This window comes from Hermetia illucens, chromosome 6 (assembly GCF_905115235.1).
Source record: "Hermetia illucens chromosome 6, iHerIll2.2.curated.20191125, whole genome shotgun sequence".
Lineage (NCBI taxonomy): Eukaryota > Metazoa > Arthropoda > Insecta > Diptera > Stratiomyidae > Hermetia > Hermetia illucens.
In genome coordinates, this window is record NC_051854.1 from 90,196,608 (window position 1) to 90,217,438 (window position 20,831).

Genomic DNA, 20,831 nt, shown 5'->3' on the forward strand with positions numbered 1-20,831 from the left:
CTGTGCCCCCCACATCCGTTGTTTTCCCATAGATCTAATCGAATTAGCCTATGAGCTGCTCTCATTGCAGTGTTTTGAATAAATATATCCTGGGGCTGCAAATTGAGTAGTACATTCAGAGCTGCGCCGGATGTCGTGCTCATGGCACCAGTGATACCCAGACGAACAGTTCTTTGCAGTGCGTCTAGTTTACGGTGAAAACCTTTTTGGCTCACCTTAACCCACCACACTACGGATGCATATACGAACATCGGCCTAATGATGGCAACGTATATCCACATTACCACATGAGGCCTGAGTCCCTATGTCGAGGCAAAGGTCCGTCTGCACAGCCCATAAGCTGTGAGAGCTCGCTTCATCTTTACCTCTATATGTTTGTTCCAAAGAAGTTTTTTATCTAGAGTGACCCCCAGATATTTCACTTCTTCGGAGAGCTGAAGGGTACTACCCCTCATCTCAGGGAGACAAAGTCCATCCAGTTTTCTCCTTTTTGTGAATAAAACCATTGTGGTTTTATTTGGATTAACTGACAAACCATGTCTAAGGCACCAGCTGTCTATCAAATCAACGGCACGCTGTATATTCCTACACACCGTTCCAAGATCCCGATCAACAGCAAGTACAGCCACGTCATCAGCATAAGCTTGAGCGTGTATTGGCAAATTTTGCAGTTCGCATAGCAGTGAGTCGATCAGCATATTCCACAGAAGCGGCGAAAGCACACCTCCTTGGGGGCAGCCCTTCGTTGCCTCTGTAGTCAGGTAGCGATCGACCCCTACCTCAGCGCACAACAACCTTTGCGTTAGCATAGCATGGATCCACTTAATTAAAGCATCATCAACACCATGCGCTCTGGCGGCATCACAAAGTTTTTGAAAAGGCGCACAGTCAAAAGCCCCTTCAATATCCACGAACACCCCCATCGCATACTCACCATTCAAAGTTGCATCCTCTATCTTTGTGACCAAAGAATGAAGAGCAGACTCACAGGACTTTCCACGTTGGTAAGCATGTTGGTTTTCAGCAAGAATGAAGTCAAGCTGATCTGTCTGAAGTTCTTTGGATTAGAATAGTCAGCTTTCCTAGGTTTCGGTATGAAAACTACCTTAACCTGTTGCCAAAAAGAAGGCACGTAGCCCAGAGCAAGACATCCTCGAAAAATATTTCTTAGAGGTGGCTCTAAATGCTCCATACCCTCCTTTAGTATTGCCGGATAGATGCCATCCATGCCAGGTGCTTTGAAATGTTCAAAGGACAGTATGGCAGCTCTCACCTTTTCATGGGTAACAACCGCTTTCGCAGTGTTCCAGTTCCCCTTGCAACGCTTGCGTGTTGAAGGGATTGCAAGAACCGTCAACTCTCCCCCTACCACTTCTCTCACCCGTTCTCCCGGGTGGTGTACTTCCAGGAGAGTCTGTACTGAGTCCAGTCTGGAGCTCGTGAAAGTACCGTCGGGTTTTCTAAGAGAATTCAACTTGGCCGACTCATCCCTTTTAAGGACTCTGCACAGCCTTGAAGTCTCCCTTTCGCCTTCGAGTTCTTCACAGTACGCTCTAAAGGAGTCTCGTTTCGAGCACCTCACGAGCCTCTTATATTCACGTTGTGAGTTCCTGAAATTTAACCAGTCTTCGTCCTTGTTACTTTTGCAAGCACGATTTAGAAGTCGCCTGGTTGATTTCCTGAGTTTTTGCAGCTCTCAGTTCCACCAAGGAACCGTTTCACCGCTTTGGCCTCGGGAAATAGGACAAGCCTCTTCATAGCACTCTAAAAGTGTGCAGTTCAATTCATCTTCCAGCACCAAAGGAGTCCTTAGTCGCCTAGGGAACTGTACTTTATTGCCAAGAAGTTCATTGAACTTTGCCCAATCCGTTTTCCTAGGGTTATGTCTTTGTACTGCAGACTGTTTGCCCGCAATAGTCAGATTGAATTCTAGATATCGGTGATCTGACAGTGAGACCTCGTCTAGCACTCGCCAGTGTGTAATCAACTCTAACAATTTTGGGGTACAGATTGTTAGGTCAATTACTTCGGTTCTTCTCGGTCCCACGAGCGTAGGGGCGCACCCTACGTTTGCAGTCATAAGACCAGCTGAAGTGATGAAATCAAATAGCTTCTCTCCTCTTCGATTGCATTTGCTACTGCCCCAACAAATATGTTGAGCATTCGCATCGCAACCTATTAAGAGTTCGAGACCACTTGATTCTGCATATGCCACCAGATCCCTAAGTTCTTGCGTCGGTGGAGGATACAAAGAATCATAGGGTAAATAAGCGGAGGCAACTATGATGGTTTTCCTCTCGCCATTTATTTGATATTGTATGATGACCGTAGCTAAGTCCTGGGAACAATATTGTCTCAGCATAGTTGCCTCTAACCGTCTTGACATCAGGACGCAAGCTCTCGGTCTTATGGATCTTTCGTCGTAGAAGATCCTAGCCCCCTTTACTGATCCAATGCCACAGATTCTGTTAAATCGAACCCACGGTTCTTGCACCAGAAAGATATAGGGGAAATCCTGCAGCTTTGTCATTCTCGCTGCCAACAGGTAGGAGGGAGCTTTGGCATGCTGTAGGTTGATTTGACCAATCTTTATGTTTTTCGACATAAACTTGGTCTATTGTCTTATGGAAAACAGTTAGAAGCGTATGCGGCAGTCCGCGTATGACGGGGTTTCCCCCACACCGTACCGCCAGAGACTCGATCCCCTCGTGATTGATTTCTCTGAGAAAAGCCGTACTTGGAAGTACCGCAATTCCCATGTTCTCATCCACGAAAGATCTCATCTCATCCCGCAGAGCATTCGTCTGTTCTCCACTTAGCACCTTAATTGGTTTGCGGTGTCCGGGTTGTATAGATTCGATCACTCGAACTGGCATCAAGTCAGTTCCGTTCACGTCTCTGGCTTCCCTTCCTTCCGCCTGTTCCTTGGAAGGTGTAGGAGAAGTTACTAGCAAGTAGGATTCACTCTGTAGTCCCTTCCCCAGTGCGAGCCCCCATACGGGGGGCACACCGGTCCTAATCCCCGGGAGACGCGTGGATATAAGCCCTGGTGTGGAGCACAATAAAGCGTTCTCCACAGCAGATGTGTTGGTCTTACGCTTCTTGCGCGCATTACCGCTGACAGAAGAGTCTGGTGCGTCCAGTGTGGATCTTACCGGGGTTTCCAGTTTATCCCCACCTTCCGCTGGAGATTGCGCTTCCTTGTGGCCTATTTCTCTGGGCGTTACCGCGCCTAGTGGTACAGCCACGTCCATGTCCTCATTCCCAAGGTGCTTCATCTTCCTTCGCAGTGCTCTCTTCTGCCGTCGGCTTCGGGCCTTTCCAGGTTCACGGTGTCCGGACCGCTTGGATCCATTTCCACACACCGGCGTTAAACTAGTAACGTCCACGTCACCAGCTTCCCGTTCTTTCGCTCTTCCTGGTAAGGATGAAGGAGAAGGTTCTGACAGGCAGAATTCAGCCTGTAGTCCCCCCTCCTTAGTGGCCGAATTTCCCTTCCGCCGGGCCTTCCTCTTCCGCTTGCGGGTAGATTTGGGCTGTAGTATCGCGGACGAGCCGGCCGTAGTCGGATTTCCAGTTTCTCCCAATTTGAAAGTTTCCGTACTTTCCTTTCTGGCTAACTTCGCCGTAGGCACCAAGTGCAAACTTTCCACTGAGTCGGAAAGCATGCCTTCTACAGATTGATCTGTAGGCGAGTATGAATGTGGTGAGGCCTCCAAAATCCACGCCTCGGTCGCGACATGATTGCTCATGGTCGCGGGTGGATTCAAAGTCTGTGACTTCTTACCACTTGGAGAGTTTAAATCCATCGTTTCCATATTCATATTTTTGGACACCCTTAGTGTAGTAGTAAACTACTACAGGCTCCCCCACCACGATAAGGTGGTGTCCGAGGGGGAGACAGAATGGTGTACTTCTGCATGTTTTGAACCAGACTATGCGAAAGTCCCACGACATGAAGGAAAGCCGTGAGGGATTTAGCTGCAATACCTGTAGCTGACAATATAATAGGAAGTACAACCACCCGATCGAGACGCCAAATTTCTTTGATTTCTCGAGCCAGTGGCTCATAGTTCACCTTCTTCTCCACGTATTTCTGTTCGATGTTGCTATTATGGAGAATAGCAGTATCAATAATATACGCAGAGCGACCCGTCTTCTCAACTAAAACTAACAGTACGTCAGGCTTGTTGCGTGGAATGTGGCGATCACTCAGAACTTGCCGGTCCCAAAACATGCTGTAAGCAGAGCTATCAAGTACTGCTTGCGGCTCATATCAGTAAACCGGACATGTTCTCGTGATCAGCCCATACTCGTATGCAAGGTTTTGATGGATAACCTTACATACAGCATTATGCCTGGTGATGTATTGCACCGGGCCATAGCAGTACAGCCAGAAATGAGATGTTCCAACGTCTCTAACGCCGAACCACACATTCTGCACCGATTGTCCTCCACCCGTTCTTTCATGATGAGCTTTTTATAAGCTCGGGTAGCGACCACGCCGTCTTGAATCGCACACATGAACCCCTCCGTCTCAGCAAGGAGCTCCCCAGCACACAGCCATCTGTTCGGCAAATGGCTGCCAAAGACAATTCACGTGTTTACCGTGCATTGCCTTCAACTTCCATTCATCGATCCACTCAGAGGAATGAAAGATCGATCCTTCCAGTTAAGTGGAGTCACTCCACAGTCTGCCTTACAGACACCCGCATGCAAGAGACTTGCCTGCTCTTTTCTGTAAAATAATCGCGCAACGAATCGACTTGGCGGTGATATTGTGCCGCCACGTCAACCACGCTCCTACCTCCGATGTCACGAGGCAGATTCATCCGCTCCACGCCAGAGTTTGGATGATATTATACATTCGGAATTTGGACATAGTTGTCCGTATCCACGACTGGACGTTTTCCAAATCGGTCTTCGTCCACGGCAATATTCCGAATGCATGCAGTGAAGGGATAGCGAATATATTCAATGCGCTTATCTTATTCTTCCCCGAGAGATGTGACTTCAGTACTAGCTTCACACATCGCAGGAAATCGGACAGCAGAGCATCCTTCAGATCACCAACTCGAGCATGGGCTTCTCGCAGAATTCCTAAGTACTTTTTGAGGCCTGTCTCGGTCGTAGCTTCAATGTGAAGGTCATTCTATGTCCGGCATGCGGCTCGTGGTGACCTTTGTGGATGGTTTGGATTCGACACTTGTCTAATCCAAATTACATTCGGACGCCTTAGAAGATGCCTCTCCGTATACGGGTATTAACACCCTCAGATGAACGCATTGATAAGGTGGTATTAGACCCTTCCATGACTGTCGCCAAAAACTTTATTAGTTTCGGATCAACGCGATACAGATGTAGAACATCGATTAGCCAGGTATGCGGTATGCTGCCTTGGCATAATCGATATAACAACTAAAGAGGTTTCCTTTGCCTCTAGTTCCCTGTCCTACAACTAACGAGTCGATAATGAGTTGCTCTTTGCAACCCCTTGACCCATCTCGGTACTAGGAGGCGACCCAGATTCAGGAAATGCAAGATTTTCAAAGAGAGGGGTTGGTCGAAATCGAGGAAAATTGAAAATTTTCACGACCCCCGGGTCGTAAAAATCAGCAAAAATGCAAAATCGTCGGATTGCTGTGGGCGATACCTCGTTTAAATGAGGAGGCCTCCCAGATTCAGGACATGCAAAAATTTCAACGCGAAATGTCGCGGAAACTCGACGGTCAGAGGGGCTAACCGAAATCGAGGAAAATTGAAAATGTTCACGACCCTCGGGTCGTAAAAATCAGCAAAAATGCAGAAGCATGTCTAACGTTGGCTCTAAGAAACTTGATTTGCTCCTCTTGTGTGTAGTCTTCTTGGATTGCACCCATTGTCGAAAAATTGTGAAACACCCATCTTCGGTGGCATGGTCATGTAATCCCCACTGATGAGAACACACTCGCTTAGATGGTTCTGACTGTTGAGCACCGAAGTTGATAGGAAACTACCCAAGGGTCGACGGAAACAGTGATGGCTTGATAAACTAGATGGTGATTTACAAATCTCTGGACCCCACTCGAAACAAGTCTATGACCGATCCAGACCTGCCGGCCGCGCCACCAAGCGGAACAAACGCTGAAGAAGCTCAATACTCCATAGAGGAGTGAGCGAACACATATTGATTTATTTGAATGATGGCGCTGAGGAATTACTTGACAAGGAGCACTTATGATTTCAGTTTACAAAGTATCACATGACTGCCATTCTTCGTTTTTAATCCACAGGGGCTGTCCTTTTGGAAAATAATGAGGGTTACCAGAAACTATTTGTTAAAAATTTTCATTTATTTGCAGTAAATAGTATTATTTGCTCATTTTTGTCCCGTGAATGGTTAGCTTATTGATTTCGTTTAGTATCAGTTAGCGTTATGTAAATATGTAAAGTAGAATTTATGTAAGTGTTTGTATGTATAATTTTTATCGACAGTAGTTTTACATCATCGTTTTTTTAAATTATTATTTTTTGTTACTTTTGTAGGATATATGCATATAGGGTTGTTACCGTTTATTCGAAAAAATTGATAATTATTCTAAGATCTTTGAGTAAATTACTAATTCTGATTCTGAACTTATTGTTTTATATTTAGTATTTTTCTTTATTTATTAGATTATTCGTATTTCATATCACCCATCATTATTTTATACAATCCTTCAGCGGTTTTTTTCAGTTTCGTATATAGCAAACATATTTCAATCATATTTGATTTAGAATGAAATTTAAACTTACTTAGAAAAAAACGTTTGAATTATCATTATAATTACATACACTCTCTTTGAATATTTTGTAAATTATTATCCACTGAAATGACGATTACCAAACGATTAAGGAGAGTGGGCCCAATTTAAAAATTGCGGGTAATAATGTGAACTAATTTCTTGGCTCATGTACATGGCATGGAATATATGTTCATTCATTAAAAATATTTCTTTTTTAATTATAAAAATAAAGTTTCCATTAGATTCTACTTAGAATCCTATTTTGAGTCCAAAAAATTCGCAGTTGCAAAAGTGACTACAAATGCTGCGATTAAATAAGTGCAGTCCATACCTCTATACATATAGCGCTGTCATAGGCAAGAAGCAAAGCAAAATTCTGGTCCATCTCTGACATAACTGTCGCGAAATTGGTTAAATATTTGCGTAAAATTATAATGATTTAGCCACATCTGTTTTTTAATGAATTTTGTCTCTGAAGGTTCCACTGGACCACTTCCAAATCGAAGCATTGAGAAGTGTAAAATATTTACAGTTGTTTAAAATTGACTTATCATATTATTATTTTACAGTGTAAATTGAATTTTGTGCAGCCATATTATTTTTATTTCCGGAATGTGTAATACCAAAACAAATTCATGAACGTTTGATTAACTGTATACGGACTCTACACCCTCATCTAAAATAGTGGAAAAATGGATTACTTGTCCATGTGAAGGACGTTCAAAAAGTGCATCAACATCATCTTTTTATGTTTCCCAACATGATTCTAAACTAAAACAAATAGCTAAGGAGTGGAAAGAGTCTGGTACTTCAGCTCCAAAGCGCTTTAGGGCCCAGAAATCGGCCAAAGGAGTGTTAGCATCAGTTTTTCGGGATGCAAAAAGAAATTTTTGTTTGAGGACTACTTCCACATTTTCGACCATCTATGTATATGTAAAAATTTGTAAGAAAACTTGTTTACGGAAAAAAATTATTTTTCATCAAGACAAATCTCTCTCACGCAGCTGAAAAAATATTTCGAAAATCAGTGAATTAAACTTTGGATTGTAGCATTTGACTTTCCGACTGCCCTCCCATCCTGAAGAAAAACGCAAAGAAGTTATAACACCCTTGGAAGCGTATTCCATTTCAGGGACAGAATCCATAAATTAGTTTTTGACTTTAAAAGTATACAGGATTGTGTGATATATTTCTAGAATATTTCCAATTTTGGATTTTCAAAAATAACATTAATGATTAATTCAAATTCAAATGCACGGACAGAATCTACAATACGCTATATACCCCACAAACAGAATATTGGCAAAGACGAGTTCCGAATCAGAGGGAACGTTTTTCTCATACTACAACCATTCCTCTTTGAACTGAACTACTTTCAGAATCCTTTGAACTTTCAACGAGAATGAAAGAATGGGTCCGAGAAATAAATAATATACTTTTGATCCTCTGCACTCTCCTTTTATAATTGATGACAAAAATAAAAGCAAATTATGGAAAGAACTAATAAAATTCGTTCATTTGATATCCTACATGCCCCTATTTGGTGACAAAATATTAACAACCCTCTTTGGCACGAGGACCCTTGCCCTCTAAATTCAATGATACTCACTGCATGCCCGGCGGTTCATAGCCTTTCTCACCTCCTTACCTTATTTCGTAATTAATAAGTGCTACCATATTTTTTCGAGAATTATGGGGTCTTAAGTGCGCATCAACTTAATGCCGGACCGGAACAAATGAGGAGCAACTTACATTCTCTTTTTTTGGTCCACGGACCCCTCGTTTAGGGCTTAGCACCTAAACTTTCAAAATATTAGGCGATGACGGCTTTTCGGTTTCTTACCAGGTCAGAGGTAAATCGTCAGACGCTGCTTCACCTCTGACCTGGGAGAAGCGTGACCGAAGCGGCTCGCAGATGTTAAGTGCTCCTTTATATAATTCGCAGAACATAACATGACTAGGAAGTATATTGAGCGCAAATCCGCCTTATTGACCAGAGCTTGGCCAGAGTTGGATATTAATCACAAGCATAACAAGCCATCAGATTACTGACAGCTCTCGTCGTGATTTATGACAGTCATATACCATGCATGACGAAGTACATGGTGGCAACTTCAGGGCCAAAAACCAAAGAACCAACAATATCGAATCGCACGGGTCAAATGAGAATAATAAAGATAAGCGACTACAACTTTGAGACCGTAGATAATTTCTCCTATCTAGGGTCGAAAATTACAACCGAGAATAACAGGGTCATTTAATCCGTATGGATGAGGATGATCCAGCCCGGAAATTCTATAAGGGCAATATCTATGGTAAAAAGAGAAGACGAGACAGACCCTGCCTGAGATGGAGCGATGGCATAGGTCAGGACGCCCGACAGCTTTTAGGGATATCGAATTGGTGGACCTCGGCGCAAAACAGAGATGTCTAGAGTTCTTTATTTTAGCAGGCCTAGACCGAATACCGGTTTTTGCGCCGTTGATGGTGATGATATACCATGTGTCCACTTTTCAGGGCGTTTATGAGAGTGATTTTCCATTTTTTAGAAAAAAATGTAGTTCTTGGGCACCCATACCAACATTAGTATAAATAATGTCAAGAAAACTCTTGCTTAAAAGTGATTAATGCGCTTATTGTTGAAAAGCAAATTAAAATATGCATGGCAATAATTCTTGTCATTTTTCTTGAAGAAACTGCGGAAAACCGCCACGAAAAGGCTGCAAAAGCATTAAAGCAGGAAAAGGAAGAAAACTTTAAATATTTTCTCGAAAATATGTCGCCGACTACGACTTCTCAACTATTCTCTTTGGAAAGCTGCGAAAAAGATTCACAGAACAGTGCTTCCGAATATCGAATCGTGTTTGGGATCCTAGTGATACTGAAAATAGATCTATTTACCTCTGAGCATTCAGTTCATAGATTACGAACTACCACATACTGTACGTAAGGAAACCATTTTCTTTTTAAAATTGCACAGATGAATTGAATGATATGAGAGCATATTATACGCGAACACATTTTCTCCAAATGTCCAGCTATGTGAAACATTCAAAATCATCTGAGGAGCGTAGAAAAATCATTGCCCGAAGGAAAATAAAAGCAAACGAAAAGAAATCTCGAAGTATTTTCAGTTGTAAAGAGTGAGTGCATTAGCCACGTGGCAAAGAGGATGGGTACTCGATTAAATTAACGGATGCGCCAATTAAAAAATTATCTACATATTTCGCACTAGCCATCAAAAGAAATATTAATAGTGTAGAAGAAGTGAAAAAAGAAATATTGGCCACTTAATATAATACCATCCGTGTTCAAGCGGTGGAAATCCGCGGCAGTGTAACAGGTCTCTTTCTCAGAACCTATCCAACCGAAAAATCTGAAAAAAACCACAGCGGTGCATCTCTACGAAATCTAGGCCTCAAAATATATCCGGTTCCAATATCTGCACAAATAAAATCAATAATAGTATATTTCCACGTTTTAGAAATTTACCCGGCACCCCCCCCCCCTTATGTTCATTCCAGAAGTGCAAAATTTGGCACGCGTATAATGCAGAACATAATGCACAGTTTGGTCAAGTTCGAAGAAAATCCAACTATTATTAACAAAGTTATAGAAGGTGAAACTTTGCAATTTTTTGTGAATTTCGTGCACTCTACAACCTGCATGATGTCATCATCACATATCAATTCGTCAATACCACAACGAAATGAGTTCTTATGAATTGGGTTGCAGAGAATTATTTTGCTTTAGTTTTTTAGTTATATGTCAACCACACATGTGTGTATGTAGGCATATAATATATGCGTGCTAATGAACTTTGCGGGTAGTGCCTAATTCAAATATATAAAAAGTAAGTCGGAAATATGGGGACGATCAATTTATATACGTGCATATATGCGTACAGTATTCGGAAATAGGCAGTCTGTTTGTTTAGGGTGAGCGCAATATCTATGGCTGTAATATGTACGTATGTCTTGTAGTTTGGAAAAATATGAAGGATTATGTTGGATTTGTAGCTATATGCGGATAGAAAAATGTGCGTTAAAATTTCTTACATAAGATGAACACAAAACCTTTATACCCGAAGCGCGAGCTTCCGGTATTCCGACTTGTTTAAATATTCGCCAATGTCAAATAGAGACTATATTAAAATAAAATGTCATGGTTTAATTTTTCCACATCCAAAGACTACGAAGCGAGAGAGTGTACACCCATTTAAAACTGCTGCCGCAACAATGTGCCATAACTTCACCATTTTGTTTTTATTCATATTACAAAAAATTTTTCCTCAGAGATATATATATTGTCTTCAAGTTTGTATAGTTTCATAAGTGTGAAATATTCATTTCCTATTAAAAAAATTCTCAAAAATAAGCCTTTTTTCATCTAATTGTATATCTCCCCTTAAGAGCCGGAGTACCATGGAATCTAGACAGGAGATTGACGTCGAAGAAACCCACATAAACCCACATGAATTAAAAATTCAGAAATTTGCTTTGGCTACTCAGGAGAACAGTGGGGCTGTCCCTAAAATATAAATTACTTGCACTTAAGGACATTTTATAAGAGACATAGTTTCAAGGTCCTGTAGCCAACGTGCTATATCAATATTTGCGTAAATGACAGACTATGCAAATTTGGTTAAGGGGGTCATCCCGTATGTCGGATCCGCGGAATCGAATTTTTTTTGGCATCAATTGTATCTAGATATAGTGTAGAATATATGGGCAAAGTGATTTTTTGATATTCGGAATCGTTCGGAAATTATAGTATTAAACACGTGATAACATAAGACATGCCAGATTTATGTTGATCGCCGTGATAAAGCGCGTATTTATCGGTCCGAATGACGTTCGAATGACTTCGTTAAAAGGACAAGAATTGAAGCCAAGACGGTACATGTGCTTTTTGAAGAAACCTAAGGTTTCTGAACTAGGTATAGCAGATTAATGGTCAGTTAAGATTTTATGGCTAAAAATCGCATTCTACTTTTTAAATGCGGTTTTCTCGAAAGTGCATGTTGAAAATCGGCTGCCACCATCGCCTAAAATCTATCAAACGAAATTCTGTGAAATTTTCACGACTTATTCAAAACATATTTCTACGGTCGGCAAACTAGGATAACTGCGATCCATTCAGTAATTTTTTTTATTCATTAAAGAAGCCTTAAAAAAACACCAAAATTCACAAAAAAAAAGTTTAATACGGCACCAAAAATTAAGCTTTTAATATTTTTTAATAATCCTAGTTTGCAGACTCTAGTTAAGTCTGTACGTTAAAATGCCGTTTACTTTTTTTCTTTAAGATGATCGCAGCGCGGCAGCAGAAAAGCACCTTTTTTGGAGATGGGTGTATAAATCGCCCTGTATTTCAATAACCAACTATGCGATCGGGCTGGAAAAACTACTATGCATGCTCAAGATATTAATAAATATATGATGAAAAATTCGTATTTGTATCCTTATCCAGTTCTTCACAAAAAATTTCTAAAAAAGGCCAAAAAAAAGGGCCTTCGCACGGGATGACCCCCTTAAGCAAAAGCTCGGCGGTTAGACGTCTACACTGCTAGCAGCACTAGCATAGCTAGACGATGCGTGTAAATACCCTCGTTTTCTAGCCTTACAAAATCCATTCGCCATTTTTTACATTACATTCGACATTTTCATAGTAACAATAATAATAATGGTTGATGGAATAATCCAATTGAATCCCGGGGGCAGTGAAGTGTGTTGGAGCACTTCATTTAAGACCGTAACCCCACACTACAGGAGTGGAGCACTTTGTAGGAGGCAATGCAATCAGCGTTGCGCGCGCACGTGATTATTACCCTGATTCGATTCAGGTACTCATTCACAGCAATTCCACTGCCACTAGTGAGATTTGAAGCGTGGCCTTCTTTACGACACAGCCTAGTGCTCTAACCACTGAGCTGCCATATCTGGACATATTTTTAACATCCTAAAAAAAACTAAAAAATAAAAAAAAACGATTATACTTCAAAATCATACATTTTATTCTATGTTTGTATTAACCCTACCTAGAGATATAATATATATATAAAAATTAATTTAACAGAACAAAAAAGAAAGAAGTAATTCAAACAAAATTAAAAAATATAATTTGATTTATTCTAATTTTCAGTTTTTCCTTGAAATATGTTAAGTTGTAATATAAAGAAGAAGGAAAACAAGTTGAGATCCGTAACGGATTGAATGTGGAGGGAAAAAAATAATTACACATCGTTACGGGGAGTGAAAAAAATGATAGAACATTTGTTGAAAATAGAGTGACATTGGCGGGAAAAGAACACTTAATCGGATAATCATCCTGAAAGCTTAATATTGTTTCTGCTCGCTCGCTTGCTTTACCTACTATATATATAGAGATATTAATGTTCATATGAAGTTCACTGCGTTTTATTTTAATTACTATTTCAAGCTCTCTCCGTTTTCTTATTTCTCTTTTTCTCAAATTCTCGATTCAAGTTTGCATTTGTATACAGCATTTGCATCGAATTAATTCTTTATTTTGTAATATTGTTCATAGTAGTAGTTCATGAAAATAAGTTTTGTTGGGTCGATCCTTTCTAAGTGTGTTACAGAAATAGAAGTCAACTAATTTACATAAAAATATTCGCTTGATTTGTTAAAGTACTATTTATTGGTGTTGTGTGTAGAAAAAAGTGGAACGCACGGCGTGTTTACTCGGCTTTTGACTTCGCTCGCAGTTGCTTCGTTTCTTGTCGTCGCGGGGGGTACAGACAACTTTAAGAACATCACAAAACACAACATTTCAAAATTGTTTCCCACACGTTTCTTTCTCCTTGAAATATTCCATTCTCTACGATTTAATTGATTTTTTTTTTTTACATTTTTATATTTTTATTTGAAAATTTACTCTTATATCGCATTATCTTTTCAACTGCATTTCATCAAATAAGACAAAGTCTATTCAAATTCTCTTACGATAAATGGAAAGACATACTGCCTTCACTAACGGCCACTTTCAGTTTAGCACGCATTACCTCACGACTCGAATACTCGGGCAATTTTAGATAATTAACGCATGTCATCACAGATGGTAAGTAATCATCGGGATTTTGATTAGGATCTAGTGTTTTTCGAACAATCGTTAGAGGCGGAGTTAATGCTTTAAATCCGCCGGTTGGCAAACGTGGACTACCCGTTACAAATTGTAAAAATAAACGCTGCTCGTCACGGCTATACGTTGAAAGGATTTCATAAAGGAACCTAATGGCTTGTGAGTCCTGAGTGAATCCGTGATCGGTCCGACAGCATTCTTGAAGCATTCGTATATCCCAACGCTGATAGTTTGTAGCGCCAGTTCCGCAGAATACGTTCTCCATCTCTTCAGGATAGAACATGCGCAGACGTGCCGATAGAAATACAATATCGAATCCTGAAACAAAGAGAACGTTTTTATTAAAAAAATAGTTGAATGTCTGATCAGTACTCAATGCAGCGAGTAGGAATCATTTTTCAATCAAATAATTTTGACGAAATAGATGAGACGTACAGTGAGAAGTAAAATTGAGTCAATGTTCATAAACTGCAACTTATTTGCATTATTCTGCTTGGAATATATGGCATTTTCCCAGCACTGATCCAGAGAGGCCTAGAAATCATCTAAGGATCTCTAATAAGAATGATAAGGGGGAGCATAGCCTTGGGATATATACCAAAGGCATGAAGCCAGGCGGTCTTTGTTCCGAAGAGGGGTAAAAAGGATCCCTTTCACCCAAAACCTTTCAGACCACCCTGCCTGGCATCTTTCGTACTTAAAACGGTGGAGAAAGATCATAGACAATTATATTAGAACTAACTAATGCGCAATCCCCTACATCCATGTCAACACGCCTACCGGGCAGGACGGTCAACCAAAACTACCCTGTATTAGCTAACGGATGTAGTGATGTATTGTGTGTGTTCGCAGGTACAAATTCTATTGTCATGAACACCATTCAAGGTTGTCCACAAAGTGGGGTATTAGCACTATTAACGTGGAGCATGGTAGGTCCAGGGTTACGCTGATGGCATTGTTTTAATCTGTAGGGGCAAATATGACGATACCCTAAGTGATCAAATCCAAATAGGCCTACGAATCATTGATAACTCTGCAGGAAGGCGGGGCTGCCCATAAACACAGCAAAGGCCAATATAGTATCATTCACTAGATACCGCAAGCTTAATCACCTGAGGGCCATTATATTACATTACATTTTGGAATCACTCATGTTGAAAATATGTCCTGAAGCAACAAGGTCTCTGATTACCTCCAGGTCCACAGCAAAGAAAAAATGAGGATGAACCTCGAAAATGCTGCACTAGATATAGATGCCCATTGGCATTCCTAGAGTTCCTTCCGGGATTTACTCCTCTCCATTTGTACATAGAGATGCAGGCAAGGAGAGCGATCTTCAGAATGTCCGGAGCACCGGAGTACCAACGAGGCGGAATGTTGCCTAAATCGAAAGGTTGACATTTTTTCTAAGCGGCATCCCGAATTACTGATAACAAGGGATAATATGACAACGAGGTTTAATTTCGATAAGTTTGAAACACGTTGCAGCAGGGCAATCTAGGAGAGCGTCACATTGGCATAGGGTTTAAACCAGCAGCTAATTACCTGGTACACGCACGAACCCCTTACAACAGGGAGAGCAGGCGCCGGGGTCACTGGTATTTTAAACCAATGCATAAGCTTACCACTATATTCCAAGCGGGAATCCTCCTTCAACCTCGAACGGAACAATAGAGGGCAAAATATGGCTTTTCTATCCGACAGCAAAGCGGCTGTTAAGGCACTCAGGTCGTACCAGATGAAATCCAAACTGGTATAACTGGTTCCAGGCCTTATTTTGTTAGAAGACAATGAGACAACGGACGAGCTGTCCCGGAAAGCAGCAGAAACGCCGCCACCGAGCCATTCTGAGGGGTTGAAAATGGATTCAAGGCTGAGGGAACTGTACTGGGCGAGAACAGTTTAGGCTGCTCGAAAGATTCTTTAAAACCCGCCAAGGGTCATAGTAGGAATGCCTCCGGATCATTGTGCGAAGTTTAGATCACCGCTCCACCTGCTCTCTACCGATTTCGAGGAAGCTTTCGTTAGCGTGAACAACAAGTGAATCTAGAATTTTCCATGCAGGAGGAGCATTTCGAAGGTAATAATGCAGCGAAAACGGAAAAAGTCTCTGGTGATGATGGGTTGAGCAAAATTATGGGATGGAAAAAAGGACGATGGCCAAAGGACGGAAAAGTTTTTGGGTTTCGCGCTGACGATAACTTACTTTCTTTGATTGCAGCACTCAGATCGACCATTTGTCGGTTTTATGCAGGGGCTATTTTCTTTCTTCCATTCCAATTTCATTTCGTTTTCAAGAACTGCTCTTGGGATACCTCTGCCCTTGTGATTAACCATAGTCAATCCGGATGGCCATTTCGGTCATCACCAACATCACTTTCATTACAAACTATGAAAACGTGGACGCATTCTGTGCAGTTCAAATCTCTTGTGAAACCCGCATCCTAGCAGAATAGGGGTCTAGCAAACAAACCTAGAAAGAATGGTCGATTTAAATGAGATCGTAAATCTCTTCAAAATAACACTTTACACACACACACTATAGTGAAAGAGTGTGGCAACAAATTTCAATAAGATCCTGCCATACAAAATAACATAATAAGAACATTCTAGGATTTAGTAGGAATAGGTTTCTCAGTCAGCCAAAAAAGGAAACCTGCTTTGTGGCGCATTATGGGAAAGGTCATGAACTCTGCATTTGAGAGGTAAATCTAGAAATATAATCGTTCACGCGAGAATGCAGAATCAGAAAACGATACTTTCTACGACGCAGTAAAACGAACCTTCAAAGCCTATCCCAGGTATGATATCAAAATCATACATGGGAGCCCGTATCAGACAATATGTTGGCTCCCATAGCTTACATAAGGATACCAATGATTGGGGGGTGTGGGTTATTCGATTAGTAGCGTTGCACGAAATGGTTGTTAAAAGTACCTGGTTTGCGCGTAAAGCGGTCCACAAACAAAAATGGAGCTTCTCCAGACGATTGGGCGCCTATGATAGCATAATCACAGTAAAGCTGAAAGCCCATGAAAGAATTCAGTATCTCGACGAAATCGGTAAGACTGACTAAGTTGATCCTGTCCAATGTGCGAGGCCAGATAAAAGCAGCAAAATCACTCTCGAAACCATTCGGAACCCTTGCAAGAACGGTCTAAGACAAGAAGGTGACATATCGTGTGCCCACTGACGATATCGACATCATTAGAAGATGAAATATATGGTGACAAGGTCAGCACCAAAGACGAAAGAACCAAAAACATCGAATCGCATTGGTTTAGGAAGAACAATAAAGATATATAGGGTCGCAAATCACAATCGATAACAGCTACGACGATGAACAATTGTTGCGCTTGAAACGTCTCACCACCGGATCTTGCCAGTTCTCATGTATTCATCGCGTTCTTAGCAGGAAAAATTGCAAATCTTGGCTGCGTTCAAGAGAAGAATCCTTCAAAGAATTTTTGGCCCCCTACATGAGGATGGACGATTCCGTAGCTTACATAACGACGAAATCTATGAGTGAGAAGTGATACGACACAGAATTAAACGAAACTTGCCATAAATAAAAAATCATAGCATCTGGCATGAACCGCTTCTCGCATTCTGATCGGAGACTATACTAAAAGCTTACAAACGATATACTGGGCACCTCCCTCACTCCGCGATTGATGCGTCTCAGAATCGAAAGATCGAAAAAGTTACTGCGGATGTACGGCAAGAGTTGTACAAAAAGACGAAAATTTTTTTACCATTGAACAAAAAAAAAACAAGCTGAAAGAAGGGATATACGTTTAGTCATCATATGACGCCAAAGACAGAATTTCAAGGGTTCAACGAGGTCACCATCCCACGTCCATGTTAGTTTGGTGCGGAGTTTCCTGAAAAGATGTAACTCCTATCCATTTCTGCCTTCCTGGACTCAAAACCTCTGCTAAAATTTACGAAAAAACTGCTCTCGAACCAGTAGTATCTTTCAACAAGATTCTGCGCCGGCGCAAAAGTCGGAACAATGGGCTAGCATTTATCCGTACTGAAGACTAGACGTCGGGAAGTCGCGATCTGAACCTAACTACGAATTATGGGACATTTTGGGGCGAATTACAACCCAAAGACACCATCCAAACCTCGAGTCGCCCAAACGAAGTATGGTCGCAGAAGCGCGCAAAAATACCATTAGAGACCGTGCGTACGTGTATCGCTAAATAGCCTGAAGGTATCAATATTAAAGACCGTAATTTTTAATAATTTATAGCTCATTAGAATTGTTCTTCTTTCGAAAAATTAAGGTTCGGTGTTCTGCTCATGAGTTATGGGTTTTCAACGTACTGACAGACAGTATTTATGGCTGGACTGTGTAAATTGTCTTCATCCCGATTGAGCAGGGGCCGCGATAACTTGGTCTGCACAATTATGAAGGTAAGACGACAGCATCGAAAACAAAAACGTCCAATAGCTTTAGTCAAATTGATAACGATAAAAATAAGGAAGGTACATCTTTGAAAGCATTTCCATCTAAAATCAAAAATCAGAACCAGAAACCATTACGCATACCGTTGTCGGCAGCCAAGAAAACCTATTTCAGCTTACAAATACTGTTCCGCACCATAAGGTCAAAGCTACTACTGCACAAGGCACTAATTTTGCCGGTTTTAATGCATTCCTCGGCGACTTGGGTTTATAGAAAGTAAAATTGAAAGTTCTGAGCCGCTTTCGAGAAGAGGCCTCCCCCACAGAAAGATAAACGATTCCGCAACATAAAAAATTAAGAATTCTAAATCACGACCGTTTGGTTATCGATAAAACCCGATTCAATAAACTGAGGTGGGCGGGCCACTAATCCAAACATATTAAGGACAATTTTGAATAAAATGGAAAGAAAACGTTCACTTACCTTCACGAATTGCTTCGAACTGCCGTTGTACACCTTCAACCAAAAACCAATGTGTTACTAGTGAAATATACTGATGAAGATTATGAATGGTAACAGGAATATCACGGCCGCCGCGTCTTAGCTCGATATTTGCATGACCAGGTAGCACAAAATCTAACCCCAAATCAGCAATAGGGCACCCATCCAAATCTAATTGTTCAATCTAAGTAGAAAATAAAACATTGATTAGAACCATGATATAATTTTCGTTTGAATTGCTTTTACCTTTTCAGTCTTTTCCATAACATCTAGGCCAGGATCGTTTTGAATTGAATCACGTTGCCGAACAACTTCCAATAAGCGAACTAATGTCGCTTGAACTTCTGGCGCCACCCAGGCTAAATCGGCTAAAGATAGTGTGCTCTCTTCACATAACAGCCAACGGTAGAATGGTATTGAAAATGGAAGATCCAACTGGAAAAAACAAAAAGTTAGCCAACATCCTGACAACGTAAACCACAGTCAAGCCTTACCATTCTACTGTCCATAACTGCTTTTGCGATGAATTTACCCAAAAACTTAAATTTAGACTTAACACGTGAGATCTGCGACAATTTCGCCGCTTTACCCAACGGCAATGGGAACAAACCGTGCGGTGCATTCACATACGTCGTTGTGACCGAACGAGCGATTGGTGGCGGAGGCGGTGGTGCATTTCGTATTTGTTGTACATTATCATGACTAGTACGATTTATATTGTTCTCTTGATTCACTTGATAACGATGATCACGGTCAGCCTCGTTCTCTATCACCAGACTGCGTGTATTCGGAATAGTTTGGGTATTTGCTGTCGACATCCGATGCGATGTCATGTGCACATCAGCTTGCTGCTCAATAATCATATTTACAGTATTTTCATAGGCGATATACGATCCACTATCAATGGATTGATTTAGTGCATTGTTCGTTGTTGCAACGCCGCCCATGCTATGGCGGTTGTTGCCTCCTACACCTTGGCCGTCTCCCAGAACTCCACTGCTACCGTTGTTCCCACCACTACTTTCATTGCCATCATCAATTTGAGTTAGTCCCGATTTCACGATATCCGCTATTGTCGACGAATTTTGCTTATAGCTATCACTTCCGTTCCATAAACCTAAATCACATCTCTGCAATTCCGCCGACACGAGAGCGTAGAATTCTAACGTTGGACCCAGACCAGTGCCGACCTGAAAATGTCCATGTTGTATTCATTAAATCCAAGCAAATATGGAAAACATTTCAAGAAGATTGGTAGCCATTGAGGAGCACCGCACAACTATATACAACTGAACAATTGCCACTTACCTCATTGTCATATTGAATTTCTAATAACGCCTTCGAATGACCGAAATCTTGAATTATATGTTCTGCTTGCTTCAAAATATCTTCCCGTGAAATTGCACGTTTTCGACGATCTAAGCGAGGCGTTACTCTCTCCGTTGTATCAGAGGAATTGAGATCTGGCGCTGTATCCAAAAGTCGTTGCAGGGCACGATCTCGATCGAATGAAATGGCATAGAAAAGTAAATGTCGAGTTTCGAAGGGAAACAAAAATGGACAAGCCAGAGCTATTTGCTGCAGCCATTGTGGCAAATTTCCCGTCATAATCACCAACGGATCTTGCAGTTGTCGATTCGCCTTTGCTGTAATTTTTGAATGTACAAACTCTGACTGGTTGATCAGGTTCTCATGATCTGTGCAAGTATAAAGGCTCTCCCAGTGCCGGTTCAGGCCATTTATTATGCGAAGCATGCAGAGTGCATCAAGCGATGCATCCTGGACAGTGACGATGTCGGCAGGCAGTGAACTTGTAAGGAATGGCGTAAGCGGGGAGGACAAACACGGTACAATTCCTTCCAACCAGAACTCAGTTTTCTTACGCATCAACTTAGATGAGGATGATTTTCCACTCTTTTTCGAAGTTGAAGATGAACCTTTACTGCTCCCACCACTTACATTGTGATCATCGTCAATTGGCCGGTAGTAGATGGTGTGTTGCTGGACCCAAATGCTAGCGTTCCCTGTAATTATAAAATGTCGCATGA

General features: G+C 41.3%; 1 protein-coding gene across 6 annotated transcripts in view; it reads right to left on the reverse strand.

Moving 5' to 3' along the window:
* Positions 1-12,756: 12,756 nt before the first annotated feature.
* The window catches only part of LOC119658923 (E3 ubiquitin-protein ligase TRIP12), a 61,101-nt gene continuing 53,026 nt past the window's right edge, over positions 12,757-20,831 (reverse strand). For all 6 annotated transcript variants that reach the window (XM_038066747.1, XM_038066752.1, XM_038066751.1 and 3 more), the window contains 5 exons: positions 20,092-20,807; positions 19,278-19,973; positions 19,030-19,218; positions 18,766-18,967; positions 12,757-14,186 (listed from right to left, as the gene is read on the reverse strand). In XM_038066747.1, coding sequence (XP_037922675.1) covers positions 13,729-14,186; positions 18,766-18,967; positions 19,030-19,218; positions 19,278-19,973; positions 20,092-20,807 — 2,261 coding nt within the window. In that variant the 3' untranslated portion in view covers positions 12,757-13,728. The remainder of the gene's footprint in view (positions 14,187-18,765; positions 18,968-19,029; positions 19,219-19,277; positions 19,974-20,091; positions 20,808-20,831) is intronic.